The 24,096-nt window shown below is 46.0% G+C and overlaps 2 protein-coding genes across 7 annotated transcripts in view; one reads left to right on the top strand and one right to left on the bottom strand.

Moving 5' to 3' along the window:
- GARNL3 (GTPase activating Rap/RanGAP domain like 3) overlaps positions 1–2,519 on the top strand; it is a 203,782-nt gene extending 201,263 nt beyond the window's left edge. For all 4 annotated transcript variants that reach the window (XM_083158543.1, XM_083158544.1, XM_083158542.1 and 1 more), the window contains one exon: positions 943–2,519. In XM_083158543.1, coding sequence (XP_083014669.1) covers positions 943–1,102 — 160 coding nt within the window. In that variant the 3' untranslated portion in view covers positions 1,103–2,519. The remainder of the gene's footprint in view (positions 1–942) is intronic.
- Positions 2,520–8,223: 5,704 nt separating this feature from the next.
- On the bottom strand, positions 8,224–21,014 carry SLC2A8 (solute carrier family 2 member 8). Of its 3 annotated transcripts, none has more exons than XM_083158548.1 (11): positions 20,886–21,014; positions 19,603–19,683; positions 18,750–18,912; positions 15,847–16,053; positions 13,944–14,043; positions 13,570–13,781; positions 13,016–13,165; positions 12,806–12,914; positions 11,126–11,287; positions 10,040–10,185; positions 8,224–9,255 (listed from the first exon to the last, which is right to left on the bottom strand). In XM_083158548.1, the coding sequence occupies exons 2-11, from the start codon at positions 19,677–19,679 to the stop codon at positions 9,085–9,087; spliced, it is 1,497 nt and encodes a 498-aa protein (XP_083014674.1). In that variant the 5' UTR covers positions 19,680–19,683; positions 20,886–21,014; the 3' UTR covers positions 8,224–9,084. The 3 variants fall into 3 exon arrangements, with proteins under 3 accessions (XP_083014674.1, XP_083014672.1, XP_083014673.1); XM_083158546.1 differs by having other exon boundaries at positions 20,858–21,011; XM_083158547.1 differs by having other exon boundaries at positions 20,848–20,993.
- Positions 21,015–24,096: the final 3,082 nt, after the last annotated feature.

The following is a 24,096-nucleotide window of genomic DNA, read 5'->3' on the forward strand; positions in this document are numbered from 1 at the left end:
GGAGGTGGGGTTCTCCCTCAGCTGGAGCCAGAAGAGGCCATAGTTAGACAGAAACTGTGCAGACCATAGCGCTGGTACATGTTCCGATGATGGCTGACGAGTATGAGTGTAAAACAGCAATAACGGCCATTTCCTGGAGTCATCAGCATCATGTGTCTATCCTATATAAGAGGATAACGCTACACCTCATCTCTATAGGGGGGATCCAAGTGTCATGCGCACTGGCGGTCACTAGTTAGCGCCCAATGGAGCAATTCAAGTGTTGCTCCATTTGGGAGTGCACCGCCGCTGGCACTGACCTTACGGTTACGACGTTCCCTCATTTTGGCGTGACTAGTGAATTGTAATAATTGATACTTTACAAAAGCTTCTAAAACTTGAAAAGTGGTGACGTTGCCCGTAGCAACCCACCAGATTCTGTCTATCGTTCTCTAGCATGCAACAGAGAAACAATAGACAGAATCTGATGGATCGCTACGGGCAACATCACATCTCGTTGTTAGAAGCTTAAGTAACTTGGGATGCGGTCAATATTAACTAGGTCAACAGTCAATACGTTGACCACTATTGGTCAACAGTCAGAAGGTTGACACATGGATATGCCGACACAAGTTTTTCATGTTTTTTTTTTTTTTTTAAGGTGGTTTTTCCATACTTAACGATCCACGTGGACATAGAGGCATCTCGCCCGAAGCATGGTGTGCAAAGTGAGCCATGCCAGGGGACGAGGTAGACTTATACGGTGCCCATGTCGATATAGACACCAAAAAAACATGAAAAATTCATGTCAACCTTTTCCAAGCCGACCTATTGCTTGTATTGACTTTTTTTTACCACGTCGGCCTAATTCCTGTTGACTTTTTTGACTGTCGAACTAATTACAGTTGCTAGTATGACCCATATCTAGTAACTTTACCCCTGAGACATCTGTTTTCTTACCAGGATAAACTCCGGCTCTTTTGAAAGCAATTCGGAAGGGCAGCGTCACTGTTCAACCAGTTCGGACCCGGAATCCAACGTCAGCGTGGAGGAGAGCCCACCTTTCAGCAGCCCCTTCCACATGGCCACCTCCTTCGATGAAGACATTGTTGATTTAAAGTGAAGACAATCTCCGCGTCCCTTGTCATAGCCACGCCCACCCTTCTCACGGCGAACGGCCAATCCGCGTAGGGATTGTCAGAACACTGCTGCTGCTGCTGGGGCAGACACACAAGTGGCCAAGTTCTAGCACGCTGTTCCGCCTCCTGTTCTCAGCGTGTTCACTGCCGCAGGACTTGTTTGTTGCCTTTTTATATATAAATATATATATATATTGTTTTTAGTATATCTTGTGATCCACAGAAGAGCTGACACATTAACGATTTTATTCTACTTTACACGTCAAATCCAACCAGAATCGTACAATCTGTCTGGGTTAAACAAAAAAAACAAAAAAAAATACTATTTATTCCGGCGTCAACGTTCTACGAAGTCATCAGAATATGTTACCGTCACTTTATTTATCAATGTACTTAATAATACAAGGTTTAGATATTGTATAATATTGTAGGGTTTACGTTGCGGGGAATGATTTGCCCTATTCACACATCCATTCTAGAGATCTGCCCTCTTTCTATTACCCCCTTGACAGCTATATAATGGTATATTCTGCAGATTATTACATTAAGGACCCATGTTGTGATCTGCTGAAGATCGCTCTACCCCGTGACGGATACATTAGGATATGTTCTGCAGAGGATTACATTGTTAGCCTTGCAGAATATTGCTTTGCTCCATATACTGTAGATCTATATGTTGCAGACCATGCTTTATTTGGTCGTTGTCTGTTATACTGGTATATGGACTCCGGTATCCTGTCTGACCTGCGTCATGACCTCTGCTGCTAATCAATAGGTTATAGTTCCATTATCTCCTAAAACTGTCATAACTCCTAGTGCATTACAGGGAATCTAGAGATATTTTTCTACAGGGACAGAACGATTCTTCCTTCATGTATGTAAGCTGCTATTCCCCGTTCCCTGCGCTCGCGTGCCAAAGTAGTACTGTACCCCTACTATAGGCTGGAGAAAGACCTATAGATGTAGTTATTCAGAGTCTCTGCCATGTGACTTACCTGTACACCCACACACAGACACAACATGTGACCTGAGTCTGGACACACCCAATGATCGATCAGGGTTAACGTCCAACCAGACAGCCCGACCAGGAATCCTCTACACCAGGCATGTCCAAACTATGGCCCTCCAGCTGTTGTGAATCTACAAGTCCCATCATGCCTTGCAACAGTTTTGCTATTAGGGAATGCTAAAACTATGGCAAGGATTGATGGGACCTGTAGTTTCACAGCTGGAGGGCCACAGTTTGGACATGCCTGCCCTACACACACACACACACACACACACACACACACACACACACGTCATGTACACGGACAGGCCAACCAACCAGTAGTAACCTGTACATGAACATACATTAATATGAGATAGAAGGGAGTTCAGAGTGCGCCTCAAATTACAATCACAAATAATACTTCAATGAGTTACAATAAAATGTTTTTAAAAAAACAACTTTTATTCAAAAGTGTCTTCTGCAAGATGTCGGTAGCCCCTAGGGCTAGGGCTACCGACATCTTGCAGAAGACACTTTTGAATAAAAGTTGTTTTTTTAAAAACATTTTATTGTAACTCATTGAAGTATTATTTGTGATTGTAATTTGAGGCGCACTCTGAACTCCCTTCTATCTCATTTCTATTACTTTGGTTCCTGTCTAACAGAGGATCCCTCAGAGTTGCTGCCACTAGCAAACGTTAGCGCGGTCTGGGTACCTTTTTCTTTACTATACATTAATATATACATATAATACAAGCATTAGGACCCTGTACATCAGGGATGGGGAACCTCCAGCTGTTGGTGAACTACACATGCCAGCATGGCCAAATAGTAAAACTGTAGCAGGGCATGCTGGGATGTGTAGTTCAAAAACAGCTGGCGGGCCGAGGGTTCCCCAACTATGCTGTAGATGAACACACAAATATATACATACAATTGAAGAGTAACAAACATAGAGACAGACCATTAGGAACCTGTACTTGGACGGACGGATGGGCAGCGAGCCAGACCAAGAATTACCAGTACACGGACAGACAGATGGGGGATCACCAGTACAGACCAACTGACTGTGAGCTACCAGACAGACAGACTGTGGGTCACCCAAACACAGATAGACTGGGTATTACCAGTACACAGGCCGGGGACCCCCCATTTATGGACAGACAGACCCATTACTCCTTAAGTCCATTAGTCTAGATGTGGCTGCAATGTAATGAAATGAAATGACGGTCACAACCCCAAATCCTAGTTTTTACGTCTAGTTTTACATTCTCCACACAGACAGACAGTAACCATACTGGCGGGTAGAGTTACCTGTAAGGGCTATTCCTCTCTGGTGGTCTGCAGAGAATTGGGCCTGTAGGCACAAACAGATACTCAGCGGAGACTCTGTCCATCGCCAGAACATTGTGGTGCCGCCATTGTCGTCATAACATCAGACCTATAGATATATCAGCCCTAGTGAGGCTATCCCGCATATCTGGCCTGCAGAAATGTATCAATGCCGATACTACATCTATTCAACTATATTACAATGTCCTACCCTGTGTATTTCAGAACACCCCCTTCTAAGGGATCTTTGCGGGCCAAGTTTTAAGGATTTCCCCAATCATACTTCATATGTACGAATCCACTGCAGATCCACAACAGTGCTATCATCAAAACCTGACCAGCTGGGGCCCCCGAATCATGGTGACCACCCCTCCCCCAAACGTAGGCTCACACTAGTTTTAGCTATATATGGTACACGGGCATTTTTACATTGTAACAGCCGCCTGCATGTAACATGTATGTGGACTAATCACAACCTATGCATTTCCGAATGACGGTCAAGACGGTCAATGGGTGTCAGAGATTTCCTACAGGTGAACTCCTAATCCCACCCCCTATAGGCTGTCACAGCATAATGCAAGTTGCAGGTCAGCCGCTGATGGATTTTCCATGTGTGGCCTACCCCCCGAATCCCGCACAGGTAGGAGACCGCGGAAGCCGAGTCCCGGTTGTAACAGCCGGATAAAGCACGGTGACATTTATTATGCGACTGTCGCACAGCATCGTCTGACCGACCTGTGTACCGCATGCCCCCCCTCACCCCCTCCCCCCGCTGCTGCACTTCGGTGGATAGACGACCTGCGTAAATGTGAACTCTGGAACACTACCGCGACGGCGAGCCTTGAGCAGAACATTTCAAAGACAAAAAAAAATAATATTTTTTTGCAGATTTATTTACTTATTTATTATTAGATATTTAACTTGTTGAAACATATTACAATGTCGAGGTTTGTACAAATCTGTCTTTTATTTTGTTACTTTAGCTCCCCCCCCCTCCCTCCGTCACCTTATTTTTGTTCGATTTACCGGAACGCCCTGAAACGTTAGCAGTGGTTTTGTATCTGATTCTGTACTGTTAGACTGTTGCTGAACTTCTGTGATGCGAGAAATTTAACAAACAAAAAGATTATCACCAAGTGTCTTAAACTATATTGTATTTCCATTGTTTCTAAGCCAAGTGATATGTCAATGTTTTGGTGTTTCAAATGTGGCCTGTATAAATACTGAAGTATTAATAATTATTACCACGATATTTGGAAGTGCCGTGTGGTCACTGCTGTGGAGCTAGATCGTTTTGTTCTTGATCTGTAATAAATATTTATGAAATTTGGTCTCTGGTTTATTTGTTTTGGTTGTGAGCAGGAAATTATCTACAAACTAGTTATCAGACCGCCGGAATTACAGAACAACTCATGGAGGCGTGGTCTGAGGGGGAGGGGTCAGTTGAAGGGGCGGGATCCCAGCCTGCCACTTTCTACCCTCTAAAAAACCCACCACAGCATAGGGATGGCCATCGTTGCCATTGCCATCAATGGCAATAATGCACCTGGCCATCGATAGTGTCAGACTATGGAATGGATGACCATTGATTTAATTATTTACAGCTTCTTATATAGCACAGCAGATTCCGTTGTGCTTTATTGATGTTTTTAACTATCGATGACCATCCATTTTCTTTGACTGACTTGCCCGTAGTTGGGTTGTTGGGGGCGGAGCTATGCTGTGTCCCAGCACCTTGAGAAACAAAAAAATAATAAAAACATTGGTTTTGCTGTACCATCGATGGCAAAAGTATTTGACCTCTGCCATAAACCATCAATGATTTTTGAATCATCGATGGTCATCCCCTACCTCAGCATGCCACCATCGACCATCTCCTGGCCACAAGCGCGCTGGACCACCGGGACGCTTCCTTGTGGGCGGGGCTACCAATCTGACCCTGGTATCGGCTGTTGTGTGCAGCCACCAACCTGAGCAACACTGGACTTACTCTGTCTGCTTCCATCTAGTGGCCATCAGTGCACACAAAACTTAAATTCCATGATCTGGGGTTACTTGTTTCTATATAGCAACGTCTCGCCGCATGGGATTGTTGGACCTCCTACTAAATGTTGAAGTGCCTTTTTTATGTTTATGCCTTTTAATAGTATTTTTCATCCCTTGTTATTGAAGTTTTCTATTCTTTTTAGATTATGAATTAAATCTACATTTGACCTCTTTTTATTCCATTGATTTCCCCCTGTAGAGGGGAGGATCAGTATTAGCATTTTATTATTTAAAATAACAAAGAGATCGTGGTAAATATCAATTAAGGCTAAAACATTAATTAGTACCCATAGAGTCTGCAACACTGCAAGTGCCACTGGAGAGGGTGGAAATCATGCTTACGCCTTCCTGTTCCCTCTCGAAATAGAGTGCAATTCTTGTCTTTGCTCAGCTGAGACAGGACAGAGACCCTGGTGGCCTCTCCACTGACCAGAATGTTTTAGCCCTTCCGTGGGGGCTGCCATGGACTTTGAAAAGGAAAAATGGGATCATATGAAATAAAATGCAGATTGGATTGTGCAGGATTGCTACAATTTGCAAACGCTGCCATCTTGTGGCCATTTTCAAGTAAGCGATAACTGTACCTCTGTCTCTTTCAAAGACCCACAAACACTGTACAATCCAATAACACTACGAAAGGGTTCCTGTTACAGATGTTGCGCCTTCTACATTAGGGGAAAACATTCTGAAAATGGCACAAATACACATCTCCTCTCCTACACCTGGTGTAGGCTCTCTGCAGGACTTCAGCTGCTGGGGAAACTACACATCCCATCATGCCCCTTATTACGTGCCATTTCTGTCCAACTCATTGTCCCACGTATGGATGAATTATAAGTGAGCTGCAGCAAACTGACCCCCCCCCCCCCCCCATCTCTGCTGATCTGATGGAACACCCCCTATTTGCTACATGAGGTTGTATAATGGAGTGCTAATCCATACATAGGCAATCATTTGGTCCCCATATTCATAGGTTTTGCTTGCTGGCTATATACGTGTGCCATGGTGGAGGCTACATCCTCATCCATGCCACGAACCTGCACCAGGCTGGACAATTACCTGCCAACGGGAAGATCTTACAGAGGTTTTGTCATATATTCAGGTCACCACTTCCCATGTACGTACCCCTGGGGTGCTGTACTACAAATCCAGCAACCCCAAGAGCACCGAATTGTACAACAAGATGGGTGAAGGCTATAATTTCCAATCTGAGGTGAAACTGCGTTTTTACAGAACAGATATGAAAACTTTTTAACATTTAAAATATACATGAACTTTAAAAAGTACAACTCTAAACCACAAACTGCAGCTCTTGTATAATGTACATTACTACATCTCCAACCTTTCCAGATAGGATAGATGAAGCCCAACCCTGATCTAAAGGATTGCGTCCTGACAGGATACAATGTGGGCCGACATGCAGAGACTGGAACCATTTCTGTGGCTGGGACTTTTCTGGCCCCACTCTTATGCATGACTCAAGACTGGCAAACAGTCAGTCACTCTATACCAGGCATGGCTAAACTGTGGCCCTCCAGCTGTTGTGAAACTACACATCCCAGCATGCCTTGCCATAGTTTTAGCCATTCCCCAATAGCAAAACTGTGCAAAGCATGATTGGACTTGTAGTTTCACAACAGCTGGAGGACCATAGTTTGTCCATGCTTGTTCTATGCATATTTAGCCAATTATAAACACTTCAGTTATGAAATACATATGGGGCAGGATGTACCAACCACTTGCGGCACATCCCACTGCTCATCGCGCTGATGCTTATGGCATATGTACTAACATATGCAATCAGTGACGTAAAGGGAAGCTCTCCTGATAAGAGTGGTCTGCTGCAATGGCAGTTGCATACCCTCCAACATGACCCATTCCTTTAGGTACAAAATGCTCTGCTCCTGGACTTCCCTGCCAGTGGCAGTTACAGAGGCGGGGCTCCAGTACAGTCCAATATTCAAAGAGGGGGGGTGGTCACATCAACTGCCAGTGAGTCCAGGACAGTGATGTTTGGGGTGGCAGTATGTGTGGCTCCCCTTTTTGAATATTACTCAGAGTGATGCTGGCAGCGGTAGGGCATGCTGGGAGGAATCACCTCACACAGGGTGGGATGTACTAAAATAAGAAATGCAGTAAACACCTCTTTTACGTTTTTTTTTTTTTAATTCTGAAAGTACTAAAGCCTGTCTGGTGGGGTTCCAAAGCAGATGGTAATGCCAGGTAGAAGCCTATGGACTTCTCTACGCGGGGCTGTGTGAGATCTGACATTAATCCCTCCCAGCATGCCCTGGGATTGACCACAAGTGTCTGGTAGATGCTACCGGCAGCGATGCGTAGAGAACCCCTTAAGCCGCGTACACTCGGCAGCGATAGGGGCTGAAATCGCTGGAAATATGGTCGCTGGCGACCATATTGGCAGTGATGGGAGTGTGCCCCAGCGATAAATCGTCGGGTGCACGTTCCCGTTTTCAGCCCCGTTCTAATCGCTGGTCGCAGGAACATGCTCCTGCGACCAGCTGATTACCTCTGCGGCATATCTCCCCCGTGTGTACACAGCTTTAGACTTCTTTAAAATGAGACCGGCTACAGCTGGCGTTACCCTTCGCACCGGAGTCCCGCTGGAGGGGCTTATTTAGTACATTCTGAAACATTTGGGGTTTATACTGCATTTCTATTTACCCTGCACATTTCAGATCCTGTCCCAGAATACTAAACAGAATGGACTTGAATATATAAAAGGTATCATTTTATTTAAAGATATATATACAGAACATTCACTTCCCTGAGATCATAAGATCAGTAACAATTTCTCCCAAGAATCAAAGTTCCCACAAAGTGACCCAAAGTCCATAATAGAAAAACCCAAGTATTAGAATGTAACAACGGCTCAACCTAAAGATGTTCTAGACCAGGCATGGCCAAACTATAGCTCTCCAGCGATGCAAGGCATGCTGGGATGTGTAGTTTCACAACAGCTGGAGAGCCACAGTTTGAGAGTTGCAGGGACAAATTATGGGATCCACCTACTACTGCAACCTCACGCAGGTGGGTGGGGCTTACTCTCATTTCCCACCCCATACTGGTCACTAAGTATTTGTGGTGTATCAGAATACTTTATCCCCAATAACACTGTGCTAGAATATGTAACAATAGAATGAGACATAATTAAACATTAAAGTTTTAAATGCATCACTAAGGAATACACTTCCCCCTAGAACGCATTGCATCTGGCAGACGAGACATAGGCTCTACCAATGGGTGGAGCTTGAACCTGACAAAGTCCTGCCCCTTTCCCGGGTAAGATAGCAGTAGTCTATGTCCTTTGTACTTCTAAACAGTAACATGACAGAGAGCAGCCACTATGCCTGAGCGTCACTCTCCTCAGTTGCATATGAGGGGAAGGATTCGTGAATCAGCACCTGCAAAGTCGGCCTGACGTATTCCGTGCGGTTACTTCCAGTGATAAGAACGGAGCACAGATTCTGTGAAGTCTGGGTCCATCTAGTGTAGTAGAACACGCCAGCGCCACCTCATCTGTGAGGGAAGGAGTCACTTGGCCTGGTCATGTGACTGTGCGCCCGTTATCTCTGTGCATCACTGAATGGTGTTGTTGGAGGTGCGGCTATTCTGTCCTCGCTGAAAATAAGACTCAATCTGTTCCAGAGTTTTTCCCTTCGTCTCAGGGACACAGAAAACCGTGAAGACGATGTTTAGGCCGCAGAAACCAGCAAATAACCAGAACGTCCCATAGGAGGTCAGAGAGTCCTGCCAAAAACAGAGATCAATAAACAGGCGCCACCAGCAATATCAGCAGCCAGTTAGTGCGTGACGGAACCTTGCTGCTTCTTCCATCTCCCCCACTGCATATTCAGAAAATGGAGGCGAGGACTTGTATTTGCATACATAAAATCATGCTATATAATAAAAGGCTAATGCTACTCCTCAACTCTGAGGGGGGATTCAAGTGTTTTGCACGCCAGCAGCCACCAGATGGTGCTTGAATGAGCAATTCAAGCTTTGCTCCCTCTGGGCATGCATGTACCCTCGCATGGCGCGTTATGCTACAGCTGCGTTCGGCACACTTTAGTGTTCACATTTAGAGTGGCGTAAGGGGAAAAGCATGAAAAAAGTACAAAGAAAAAAAAATTGGGAAAATTTCCTGTTGAATTGTTCCATCATTTTAACAGGCTGGTAACTAGTTAAATAATAATAATAAAATTTTATTTATAGCACCTTTCTCTCGACGGAACTCAGTTACATTTTTACTGAGGGTGAGGCGGCCATCTTGGGAGCCCTCAGTCATTGTTCCATTGGAAACTACCACACACACACACTTCTAACGAACCTGACAGTATGGTTAGAGTTTATGGGACTACACACACCCCAAGATAACCGTGCTGTAAGGTATCACATAGCAGCCAACTAGCAAGTACATGCTATAAAGTGGCAGGCGGCAACAGATTGCTGGTTGCTACGGGCAACTGAGCTACTCTAAGTGGATGGGCAGGAGAACCGTAAAATGTCACGAGACCATAAAATCAGCACTTACCATCAGGTTGTGGAATATCTTTGTGACGAGGAAAGCGCAGCCCCAGTTAGTTACCACACACATTCCGCTGGCCACGCCCCTTGCCCGCACCGGGAAGATCTCGGACATAACCAGCCAGGGAATAGGGCCCCAGCCAATCGAAAAACCTGCGGAGAGGACGAGAAATAGGGTCAAAGGGACGGGAGTGGGAACAACAAAACTAACTGTGGAAGGGGGGGGGGGGGGGGAATCTACCTCAGATTTCCCATCTGAGCCAATTATATCCCAGCACGAAACCCACAGTGTAAATATAGAACGCGGACATATTTCCAGGTAAATTGTTGATCAAATGAGATCACACATTAAATTGGTCACAACGTATTTGCCTGGCTATCAGTCCCTTTGCTATATAGGTTCATATTTACATACAACACTATATCTATACTATATAGTACGATGCCATATGTGCCTATATTATGCTGTCATATACAGGCTCCCATACGGGGCATAACTAGGAGTTTTATCAATTTAGAGGCCCCTGTGGACTCCAAAGCAATCCCCCTACAGCACAGCGTTCTGCACTCCGAGAGCAAGGGATGACCAGAGAATTGTGGAGCCACAGAACGAACACAGCATTCAGTGGCTTCATCACCTTGTGGTGTCAGAGGGACAGATCGGGGGCACAGATACTAGTGGCCTGCATGCCACGTCTCATGCAGTCGTTACACTGCAGACAGTAAAAATCTAGATGGGCGATAATGACGCAAGGGGCCCCACATCGCTACGGCCCCTACACACGGAGCAGATGTGGGCCATATTCTAAGCAATCTAGTCATATCGCTTTGAAAACTACCCAGAAATTTCTCCGTGTAGGGGCCATAGAGATACGCAGCCCCACGCGATATCAATCGTCTAGATGCATGCAATATAAATGTAGTCAGATGGACCGTGTTCTCTCCGGAGAACACTGGTCCTGCCACATCAGAGCACAGAGATCTGAGCATAGTTCAGATGGCTGGCGCACATCGGTAGTGGGCACCATTACAGTGACACCAGTACTTTTTCCCCTCATCAAATACTCTTTATTAAAAGAAAGTAGAACCTCACCAGTGATAAACAGCCCCATGCTGGTCAACGCCAACCAGGCCAGGTGGTCTGCAGGGTCCCCACCGCTACCCATAGTCAGGGTGTCCGAGGAATTGTGAACATGCACCTCTGTGATTTTAAAGAACACCCCAAACAGGGCTGCACTGATCGTCATGATGGTTCCTGAAGGAAACAGTAATAGTTAGATACAGTGTACTGGGGAGCGTATCTGACCCACAGCTTAAAGTAGGCAGGTGGTATATTGACAAAACAGACCCAACAGGCCTATTACAGTTAATGATTAAAAAAAAAAAAAAAAATGTATGCAGTTACGAAATGCAGGTAACTGCAGCACTGAGACTACAGCATTGAGAAGAATGAGACTACGGCGAAGACATAAAAGGGGCTTATTCAGACCTGATCGCTGGGCTGCACATTTGCAGGCCAGGCGATTATCGATGCATGTGTAGGAATTGTTTTTTTAATTCGCTGGCCCTATGAAAGTGAATTGACAGGAAGCCAGCGTCTGGGGGGAGGTAACTGGCTGTTTTCTGGGAGTGTCAGGGAAAACGCAGCCGTGCCCAGATGTTTGAGGGGAAGTCATGTGACGTCAGCCCCTGCCCCGATCAGACTGTTTCTATCGCAGCCACCGAGTAAGTCTTGGGATATGCACAGACTGCGCACACTGGGAAATCATTCCATGGTGAGGGGCGTGGCCAGGTGTGTGAGGGGATGTCATGTGACATCAGCTCCGCCTCCGATCAGACTGTTTCTATCGCAGCCACCGAGTAAGTCCTGGGATACGCACAGACTGCGCACACTGGGAAATCATTCCATGGTGAGGGGCGTGGCCAGGTGTGTGAGGGGATGTAATGTGACATCAGCTCCGCCCCCGATCAGACTGTTTCTATCGCAGCCACCGAGTAAGTCCTGGGATACGCAGAGACTGCACACACTGGGAAATCATTCCATGGTGAGCGGCTGGTAAATGGATTTGCAGCTAATCAACAATCCAGCTAACTTTCACTAGCCAAGCTACGCAATTCATAGGCTTGCTCGGGATTTCACTGTGGCAGGGCGGTGTATACCTGATTGCAGGACTCTGACAATTAGCAGCCCAGTGATTCGGTCTGAATGGGATGCGGTCATTTGGTCTACAGCATGATGGTCGACAGGGGAAAAGGTCGGCATGGTTCTAGGTCGAAAAGGCATTAGTTCGACAGGTCATTTGTTCGACATGGGGTTTTTCACAGTTTTTTGAGACGACATGTGTGCCCGACACATTGCGAGCGCAGAGAGCGATGTGAGGGGAAGCGGTGCACTTTAAACTGTGTCCATGTTGACTGTGTCGACCCTCAGGTAAAAAAAACCACAGTCATGTCGACCTTTTGACTGTCGACCTAGACATTGTAGATCTAATGACCTTTCGACTTAGAACCATGTCGACCTAGACCTACATCGACCTAATGACTGTCGACCATCATGCTGTAGACCCAATGATCCCAACCCGTCTGAATAACCCCAAAGTATCAGAAGCATAAAGCAACAAGATCAGCTTCCATTTATCTAACAGCCAAACACACCCACAACAGTGGTACTCTCAGCAATGTCAACAGGATTCTTTTCCAAGAATGGATATGGCAGATTAATATAATATATGCAGCGGTCAAGCCTTCGGCTCTGTACGATACGTTGTTATACCTGAGATAATAAGGAGAAGCTTCCTTCCTGCTCTATCCATGATGAGCGCAGCTACAGCGGTAAAAACCACCTGCACCAGCCCCACGATGACCGACGCCAAGCTGCTGTTCTGGAATAAAACACATTGCACAACATAGAAAAGGAAATGAGAGCAGCCAGCAAACTTCCAGATATATATTTCTATATTATACAGCAGAGGGCGCCACATACCTTGAAATTGGCTTCTTCGAAGATCATGTCGGCATAGAACATGACTGCGTTGATACCGGTGGCTTGCTGAAAGAACATCAGCAAAATCCCAATGGCAAAGGGTTTATAGATGGACGGATTGCGGAAATCTGCCAACTTCAGGCTGCTCTCCTGATTGGACAGGAAAACCAATATGGTTACATCATAGAAAGGAGTCAAATACGTCTCCGGGCTGTCTTATCTCCAATAGATATCGAAGAATCAAGATCAGAGGAGGAGACCCCACAGGGAAGTGTCTACATCACATCTAATAGCCAGGATTGCTGCCAAGACTATTTCATAAAGCAGGCATGTCCAAACTATGGCCCTCCAGCTGTTGAGAAACTACAAGTCCCATCATGCCTTGCCACAGTTTTGCTATTAGAGAATGCTAAAACTGTGGCAATGCATGCTGGGATGTGTAGTTTCACAACAGCTGGAGATCCGCAGTTTGGACATGGCTGTCATAAAGAGACATGCTTTAGGTGCGTTGTTTAGGTCATGCCAGCTGTGTTATATATGTCTATATTACATACCTCCTCATTCCCACTGGACTCAATCTGACGATATTCCCACTCATGGTTCACGCCTGGACCTCGGAGAAAGCGGAGAGCAGACAAGGCCTCGGTCCGTCTGCCCTGGTTGATGAGAAATCGGGGACTCTCAGGCATGAAGCACATAAACAGGAGCATGAGGACCGGTGGGATGGAGCAGAAGACCGCAAGCCAACGCCAGTCCAGGAACATTCCTGGGGATCACATAGGCCACAAAATGGTGAAAGGAGATGGCAACAACCATAAACCATGCTCCCCTTCGTCATCTCTATGGGGATCGATATGATGTGGGGAGGATGTAACATGGAGGTGCATTGGAAGGTAAAAATATTAGCCATAAAATAAATCCCCAGTACCTGAAATGTAGGCTCCAACAATGCCCGTAACCACCATTAACTGGACGCAGGAGCCCAGCGTGCCCCGTACTCTGGAGTGGGACGTCTCCGAAATATACACCTACAAGTCAGGTTACAATATACAGTAAGTCTCTCAGATTTGAGGATCTCTTTCGGAACAGAACAGGGGTATTTTAACTTTTGTGGGAGAAGCTTTATACAAATAGCACCGTCCAGTGTGAGACCATAAAGGCAGCCATCTTGTGGTAGTGAGGTCAACAATCTTGTGGGATGCACCTATCAATCTGCTACACACCAGTGACATCACTGAGGCGCAGACTGATAATCCCACAGCAGCCTCCCGGAGATTTGAGTCACTTTCAAAAATATTAGCCGAGGGTACAAAATGGCTTCCTCCGCTATGTGCAAGAAACATTATTGCATGGTAAAAGCCAGGACGCACATGTATTCTGCAGATTTTAACGATAACTGGGCAACAGAGGGCTCTGTCCCATTAATGTCTACCTCCGAGTCATTTTTACCTCAGCTTTCTGTAGAATAAGAAGAGGACTCCAGGAAACATTAACATTTAATGCTCATCCTCTAAATTCAATTAGAGTTCCTCTTTAAGACCGTTTGCTTAATTTAACATTTCCATGAAATAAAACAAAAATTACTCACTATAAGCAAGGCCTATTTTTTGCATTGCTATAAATTTGTGTCCTTCATTCATAGTTGCCATGACAGCGGCCAACTTTCATTTGCCTGCGCATTTTCTCCCTCATATTTGCATAAACTGCCACTGGCACCAAAGAGTAGCCAAAAGGGCTGAGTCAAGAAGATAAAATAAGAACTGTGTTCAGTAATAGGTAGTTCTGTTATATCGGCCGTGACATGGTTCATATATGTTCGTGTGCCGTGACTTGCTTGGACTTTGTAGACCTGGTCAAGGCTTTATTTCTCGTTAGTTCATTGTGCAAATTTTTGGTACTTGTGTATTAGCAGGGTGCCCGGCTACGCTAACAACGTATCTTAGGCTAGGTTGTCAGCGTAGCCTAGCCGGGCGCCCTGCTAGAGTGATGTTATGCGCGCGGCGGGGACGGGGCTGAGCTGGGATGGGGTCCCGGCACTGAAGGGTGGGCGGTGGGGCTTGAGTGGAGTTGGGACGGGGTCCCGGCACTGAAGGGCGAGCGGCGGGGCTTGAGTGGAGTGTGGGCGGCGCGGCAGTGGCTCCCCGGCACCAGCAATGTATGTAATTCAGCGTACTGCCGCTGGGGGAGAATCACATGGTTTCCCTGCTCCCCCAGCGGCACTACGCTAATTGCGTACATTGCTGGCGCTGGGGACTGACTGCCGGAGGAGGGGGGACGCTGGGGAGTGACTGCCGGAGGAGGGGCACCATCAGCGGGGATCGTGGACGATGGATGCGGTGGCTGGGCCAGAGGAGGTTAAGTATAAATCCCATTACACACACACTAACAAAGTCATATCCCCACTATCCACATCATACCCCCAGTATCCATGTGGGTGTGGAGTTAATTTTTTAAAGTGTGGTGAGCGCCGCGAGCCCCGCGAGAGGACGTGTATCCACGTCCGCTCGTCACGCTTCCGGCTCGCCACACTTTATAAAATTAACTCCACGTCCACCTGGAGACTGGGGGTATGACGTGGATAGTGGGGATATGAACCATTGTGTATTAGCACAGCTCCAGTTACGTAAATTATGTAGCCAACACAGTGGTGTATTGGTATTCTCAATACACCACTACGCAAACTACATAATGGGCACCCTGCTAATACACAAGTACCACATTTTTATTTTCCTCAGCAATTTTCATATCCATCTTATATTTTCTAGCTCCAGATTAATGACCTATACCAGTGACACTGTATACTCCTGGCACAGTACTTGGATGATACTTACAGGGACCACTAACGAGGTGACTCCACTAGCCAACCCAGCCAACAGGCGGCCATAGAGTAACATCCAGACATTCTGCGCGGATATGATCAGCATGAAACCGAGGACGAAGGGAAGAGAGCACAGCATGAGGCTGAGCTTCCGGCCAATCCGATCCACGATCACGCCGCCAACAATCCCCCCCGCTGCCGCTCCAATCGTTACTATAGACTGAGAGAAACAATGCTATTTACAATCCTAACTCAGGCAATGGGGCAAAGTCCTGGGGCTTATCCTCTCACTGGGACCCTCTACTAGAGTTGGATTTCGATTATTAAGCCTGATTCGGCTTTATTAGCAAAGCACAAAAGCATGCACATTGGCAAAACCATGTTGCACTGCAGGTGGGGTAGATGTTACAGGGGCAGAGAGAGTTAGATTGGGATGGGGCGAGTTTAAACATAAATCTTAATTGCAGTGTAAAAATAAGGCTAACAGCTGTGGGCTACATGCAAAAGCAGACAGTATATACCCTGCACAGAAACAATATAAATGTATTTCCCCCCCTTGCATGGTTACGTGGTTTGTTCCAGACACAAAATGACTTTTTGTGTCTGGCCCATTGTCTGCATCCGCTTAGGCTAGCCAGACGGGTATTGGGCATTAAGGTCGACATGCATTGGGTCGACCACTGAAAGTCAACACGGCTTAGGTCGACAATGAAAAGGTCAACATGAGTTTTTAATTTATTTAACATGTGTCCCAAATGTCGACATTTGACACCGTCAAAGTGTACCGCTTCGAGCACGGTGCCGTGGCTGTTGGCACATGTCGGCTCGATAAAAACCCATGTCAAACTTTTGACTGTCGACTTGTCTACCTAATACTTGTGTCAACCGTCCAACTCTGTCGACATATTTCATGTCTCGTCCTAAGTCACATCTACCTCCAGTGGTCGAGACCATGCATGTCGACCTAATATAAGTCGACTGAATGACTGTATAGCAGCCAGACAATGCTGTGAGCAAAGTGGTGTCTGATAATGACCTTTACTGGGTGTCTCGGTCGGTGTGTAATGGTCTATGACAGTTCTTACACCAGGCATGTCCAAACTATGGCCCTCCAGCCGTTGTGAAACTACAAGTCCCATCATGCCTTGCCACAGTTTTACCATTAGGGAATGCTAAAACTATGGCAAGGCATGCTGGGATGTGTAGTTTCACAACAGCTGGAGGGCCACAGTTTGGAAATGCCTGTCTTACACCATCCCGACACTGACCGGAATCAATAACCAGACAGAACGTCTGGGGACCAGAATATTATGAATACTATATAGTGTTCATTCTAGCACTCGTCATCTCTGAAAACCCATGCAGTTCCTATTCCCTGCCTGGGGTGTCACTGTCTGCTGTAGTGCTTCTAGCAGTGTGGTCTGTATATCAGCACTGATATTTAAACCAGACCTGTGCTAGAAACACCACAGTAGACAGCGACACCCTAGGCAGGGAGCAGGAACTGCATGTGTTTTGAAAGATGGCGGTTGCTAGAATGAACACTACTATAGACATGTATTACTTTTAATGCACACACTGACGCTGGGTATCCAGTCACGCCGTTGACAATCAGAACATCGACAATGGTCATTATGTTGACATATTCAACAGTAGTGCTAATTATGGAAAAATAAAACATGTTGGAATGACAACTAATGACCTGCACAATGTCGACATTCTGGTGTACACTAATTTGGGACATGTCCTAAAATCTACAAAAAAACATGAAAAACTAATGTCAACCTTTTCATGTGTGAACCATTTTCGTTAATGTTGATCTTTTGGGGTTGACCTACACAATGCCAACCTGATATACCGCAAGCCTGGTGCCTATGTCTGTATTTAGAGGACAGGAGTATGTATAAGGAAGGAACCAGAAAACAAGAGGGAGCGCACTGTATTGCTTCCCGGTAACTGACTTTGTACGATGTTTGGTTTGGACGATCCTGGTGCAGATGTTACAACAGGTTCATATTTATGTAGCGAACAGATGACAGAATGTACTGACACAGCACACACACACACACACACACACACACACACCCCCACCCCCCCGACCTTTACTTCAGTGCTAGTGATGACCCTCAGGAAGTGACCACTTCCCATTTCTCTGCCCTTTCTCCCACAACGTGACCAGAAGCAGTGACACCACATAGAGAGATAAGGTACCGGACAATCAGCTCCTGACTGGGTACGAAGAATGGCAGTTAGGAGTTGGTTTGCGGACGCAAAGAGAAATCATTTCATGGTTGCTCACATCGACTGATTTCTCCAGCCTTCGCTCTGACAAGTCTATACTTACTTTTTAGATGCCCGCTAGTCGTGATGTCAGCCACCCGCCCCAAAAATGCATGGGCACGCCTGCATTCACAAGGGTATGCCCAGCACTTCCATGGGCGTGCTTAGTGCACCTAGCCCCTAGTGAGCAGCAGCCGCAGGAGGACGGCGCTGGGTGAGCAGCGGCACCACCGCTGCTGCTGCTCACCCGGCACCATCCCACCCTCCTCAGTTCGACTTTCTCTAAAGTCGGATTGAGATTATCAGAAACGGGCCAAACCCTGTCGAATTTGGCCCAGTTTACGCCAAAAGCACATGGATTGGTGGCTATTCCGCCAATCCAAGTGGTTTCCGCCATGTCACAGCATTCCAAGCTGCTGGGAAAAAAATAAATAAATAAAAAAACATTTAATAGGTCGAATCATGGATTACACTTAAAAAAAAAGAAAAAAAACCTAGAAAACTGCTGTCATCCGTCAAACGTCAGTTTGCGACTCTAATTACATAGACCCCCAATCTCTCCTGACCACCTCGGAGTACTCTCAGGCTAAGTGGATGGATCCTGGGGTGCCAGATAACACCCCCCAAGTGACTCACCCCAAACCAAGACGCTGCCTCCTTATCCAGCACTAGACGAGGATCGTCCGCATTCTTTAGGTCGGAGATGGCTGGAGAGCTGTACCCCAAAACAAAGCCAAAACTCAGGGGTCCCAACACCGCAGCGAACGTCAGCAAGTACAGGTTCCTATTGCGGACTTTGCTGCAGAATCAGACAAGATAAAGCCAGTAAATCCCATTTGCTGCCAGATTCCGCACAGATCTCCTGGTGTGTGTCCCCCCCCCCCAACACTGAGCCAGTGATTACAGATAGTAGTAGCTAAGACAACACTCGTGGCAGCTTGTACAACTGATTGCTAAACTGGAGAGTTTCCTACAGACCACTTGTGGGTATTGTATGCACAGAAGGTGGGATTCCTACAGCAGCCTGTAATGTAATATATCCCTAGTATATGGGTTATTAAACCTACCCTCTGCATTGCAGGTTTTCCAGATGTCTGCCAATCAGCAGGCATATGAATCAGTGATTAACTGCATGCCCATGTGGTACGGTTTGTGTGTGGAGGCTGTAATATACACTGTAATTGTGCCACCACCTGAGCTGCACAGTGGTAGCTCCTGTATATCCGCCACAGTGCCTGGGGCGCTACCCCACAGCATGGGGTACAGCAACTAAGAGGCTTATATATTACTCCTGGTGAAGTGATAAAGTGAAAGTTGATAACGCAGCAGCCAATTAGCTCCCAACTGCAATTTTTCCAAACCCAGTCTGTATTGTGACAGTTAGGAGCTGATTGGCTGCTGCATTGTCACTTACCACTTCATTAGGCTTAATTAATCTGCCCCTGAGACAGTGACACGATTATCACATTTCTTAACAGCAGAAAATTACCTCAAATATCGGTCGTGTTCACTCTCAGTATCTGGAGACCTGGGATCTATAAGCGGCTCAAACACATCTGAATCCATTATCCTGAAACAGACACCAGAGAACGTAATCATATAGCCATCAATCTGTGGTACATAAGCGCTGGTCCACGCAGTCACATACGGTACATAAACACAGGCCCGTGAAGGCGCCTGCGGTGCATAAACACGGATCCACACAGCCACCTGCGGTATATAACGGTGTGCCCGTGCGCGCCATCAAAACACTCGGCAAAAGTATTGAATACTAAATGTATTCCTGTGATTTATATATTAAGAACTCATGGTGCTGAGTCAATGAGATAGGAGGCATGTATCATATGTACTACATGTAGCATGTATTACAGATAGACATATGACTTCATATACTTATTACACACATAAAAAAGGTATTTATTTACAAAATGCAGAACACGAGAGCAAGAGCAGCACTGTAGTGCAGCAGCGGCAGTACCAGGGTGCAGTTGTAGCAATGCAGTGCAGCAGCGGCAGTACCAGAGGGCAGGTGTAGCAATGCAGTGCAGCAGCGGCAGTACCAGAGGGCAGGTGTAGCAATGTAGTGCAACAGTGGCAGTACCAGAGGGCAGGTGTAGCAATGTAGTGCAACAGTGGCAGTACCAGAGTGCAGGTGCAGTACTAGAGTGCAGGCGTAGCAATGTAATGCGGCAGTTGCAGAATGCAGGAGTAGCAATGTAGTGCAGCTGTGGCAGTAATAAACAGAGTGCAGGAGTAGCAATGTAGTTCAACAGTGGCAGTACCAGAGTGCAGGTGTAGCAATGTAGTGCCGCGGTGGCAGAACGCAGGTATAGCAATGTAGTGCAACAGTGGCAGTACCAGGGTGCAGTTGTAGCAATGCAGTGCAGCCGTGGCAGTACCAGAGGGCAGGTGTAGCAATGTAGTGCAAGTGTCAGTACCAGAGTGCAGGTGCAGCAGGGGCAGTACTAGAGTGCAGGTGCAGTACTAGAGTGCAGGCGTAGCAATGTAATGCGGCAGTTGCAGAATGCAGGAGTAGCAATGTAGTGCAGCTGTGGCAGTAATAGAGTGCAGGAGTAGCAATGTAGTGCAACAGTGGCAGTACCAGAGTGCAGGTGTAGCAATGAAGTGCCGCGGTGGCGAGAATGCAGGTATAGCAATGTAGTGCAGCCGTGGCAGTAATAACAGATGGCAAGAGTAGCAATGTACTGCCGTAGTGGCAGTACTCATACTGTACATGTTGTTACATTGTTATAGCTGCGTCGCGTAAATCACCCTCGGCTCTTCTCCGGAGTCCGACTCCTGTCACTGTGCGCACGGCAGTCAGGCACAGGCAGCTGCAGCTGCAGCTTGGTCACATGACAGGCAGCAGCTTTGGCCGGTCACGGTCAGCTGGCCACATAGACACGTGACGCCGGGACGGACATAAGACTGTGCGTCTCATTACATTTTGGTCTACACTACAGGAACCATTTTGTTGAAGATATTCTTTTGAAAGCCCAGTACACGGGACTCCGGAAGCACGGGATCTACAGTGGAAATGCCCGGGTGGCAATGGAGACACTTTATGAAGATAAATTTTTACCTCTGCTGAACAGTAGCGAAACATTATTAGTCATTACTGACCGCAAAAGGGCAACTCTTTTATAGTTATGTAAATAAGATGTTATCACATTGTTATTAACAAGCTACATATACACTTTAAGTGGCTTGATGGGTGATTAGCCCTCAGTCTTATATCTTCAGCCATTCATCATTCTACTAATATGTAAGTCACATGTCAATAATTGTTTCACATTTACATTATTTGTCATGATATTTATTATCATATGTATGCATACCTCCCAACATGGCCCTTTCCAGAAAGGAACACAATGCTCTGCTCCTGGACTTCCCTCTTAATGTATGATTTCCATCACCTGTGGTGAAACACCTTTCTTATCAGTTAACCTGTTCAAAAACAGGTGATGGCAATCATACATTAAGAAGGAAGTGCAGAGGTTTGGGCTCCCGGGGGAGTTCATCCGCACAATTCAATTACTTTATTCTGGATCGTCCTCCCGGGTTTTAACTAACAATTACATGTCCAACCCAATACCACTGTTCAGGGGTACTAGACAGGGATGCCCCCTGTCCCCCCTCCTATTCGCACTGGCAGTTGAACCATTGGCGATAGCATTGAGAAACTCGAAGGACTCCTCCGAGATCAAGCTGAGTCTGTTCGCAGATGATATATTATTATTTATATCCAGACCCAATACCTCCATCCCGGCCATTCAACAAATTATTCTTCATTTCTCCCAATTTTCAGGATTTCGAGTAAATTATGATAAATCCCGCCTTTTGCCCCTATCAGCCTCCCCCGCAATACCTACAACCTCTCACCTCACTTCACAATTTACTATCTGTCCACACACACTCAAATACTTGGGAGTTCTGATCCCTAAGAAGCTAAAGGACCTATATAATGTTAATATCACTCCCTCCTTTGCATCGATTGCTAAGCTGTTGACTGGATGGATAGACCTACCACTATCTTTGGCGGGTAGAATCACGGTACTCAAAACCATAGCCTTTCCCAAGCTATCATATCTCCTGCAGATGTTGCCGCTGCAGCTCAGTAACTCGGACCTGCAGAAATTTAAATCGCTGTACCTCAAATTCGCCTGGGCAGGGAGGAAGGCTCGTATCCCATTCAATAGGCTCAAACTCAGTAAATCAGATGGTGGATTTGGCATGCCTGACATACAAGCATTCTCCCAAGCAGCACACTTCCGATACATTACAGATTGGTTCACTACTAGATCGGAATACACCATCCCCTCCTTGGAGAATCAAATTTTTAAACAATACTCCCCAGCAGCACTATTACATGCCCCGATAAGATTAATACCCAAATTGATCAGAGATTCTATTCTATTCAAAGCAACTTACAGGTCCTGGAAGCAGATTAATAAGACCCTTCGCAGACGCTTTTCCTCTTCGCCATTCACCACGTTTTGGGGAAACCCCCAGTTCATTCCAGGTCTAGAGAATGCGGAGTTTCTCGGCTGGAGGGACAAGGGCATTACAAATGTCCGTAGGCTATTTGACCCAGGAGGAGCACTACTCCCATTCTCCGCCATACAGGAGAAATTTGAGCTACCACACCGCCAGTTTTACATGTACCTCCAGTCGAGACACTTCGCACAATCTCAAGTGTCACCCATGGAGAGAGATGGAGAAATAGACCCCATTGTGAGCCTCTTGAGACCAGAGTGTGTCCTGGGGTACAGGATCAGATATCTCTACTCGACCCTCATAGCGACAGGGATAGAGACACATCACCAACAACTCCAAACTAGATGGGCTAAAGATATACCAGATCTCCCACCTCTGTCCATTGTACTTAAAAAGCTTCCTCTTACCATGAGGAATTTGCAGTCGGTTGCTTTACAGGAGACCCACACCAAATTCCTAAATAGGGCATATGTGGCCCCTGTGCAGAGGGCACACTTCGTCCCTAGCGACACAGGATGTTGCTACAAATGCCACAAAACTGATGCTACATATTTCCACAATTTCTGGGAATGTGGAAAGATTAGGTTCTTCTGGGACAAGGTGATCAATTTTATTAATACCACCTATTCTCTTAGAATCCGGAAGCATCCGGCTGCATGTTTGTTTCTATACTTTAAAGACTGGGATCTTGGACCCAATAAGAGAATGATTATTCCAGTGCTCAACATCATACTGACAATGGCTAAAAAGCTGATATTAACGCACTGGATACATAAAGGCTCCCCTACTATAATGGAGTTAAAAAAAGCTATCCTAAATACGCTCTTTTATGAAAGACAGGCTCTAAGGACAGATCTCGAGAAGGGAGCTCCTCGCTTCTATAAGAAATGGGAACTGTATATTAGTAGCTTAGATCAGATAACACAAAGCCGAATTCAAAAAATATTTGAATCTACCACGTGGTTCCTCCTTAGACAAATATCTAACTAACATGACTGTATGTGCTGAGATAGATAAGATTTTTGGACATACGAGATGAGTAATTAGAATGTGTGACTAGATAGCCTAGAGGGAAAAAGATAGTTACGGAATTTTAAAATAGATTCTGATTTTGTCTGTTGTCTTCCCCTCCCCCCCCCCCAACCTCCCCTTCCTTACCCACCCCCCCATTTACCTTGCTATACATCTTAATATTATTTGAGAGATTACAATTTAGATGTTTTGTGAGACCAAACTGCTCCCTAAATGTTGGTTGAAAACCGTTCAAACCAATCACAATGATTCCCCCCCAACTAATGGGACTGAGAGGGAAAGTAAAACAAGATACCGAATCCAAAGATTTGCTCACATGTGCTTTAATTAAGCTGACAGAAAGATAGACATTGGCGAACTGTAATAGAAATAGAAATACAGCAGCATTGCGGAGTGGAACAACGGACTGAACTCCTGGTTTTGAGATCTGCTGTGGTCTTCTTTGATAGATAAC

This window comes from Crinia signifera, chromosome 9 (assembly GCF_055691185.1).
Source record: "Crinia signifera chromosome 9, ASM5569118v1, whole genome shotgun sequence".
In the NCBI taxonomy this organism is placed as follows: Eukaryota; Metazoa; Chordata; class Amphibia; order Anura; family Myobatrachidae; genus Crinia; species Crinia signifera.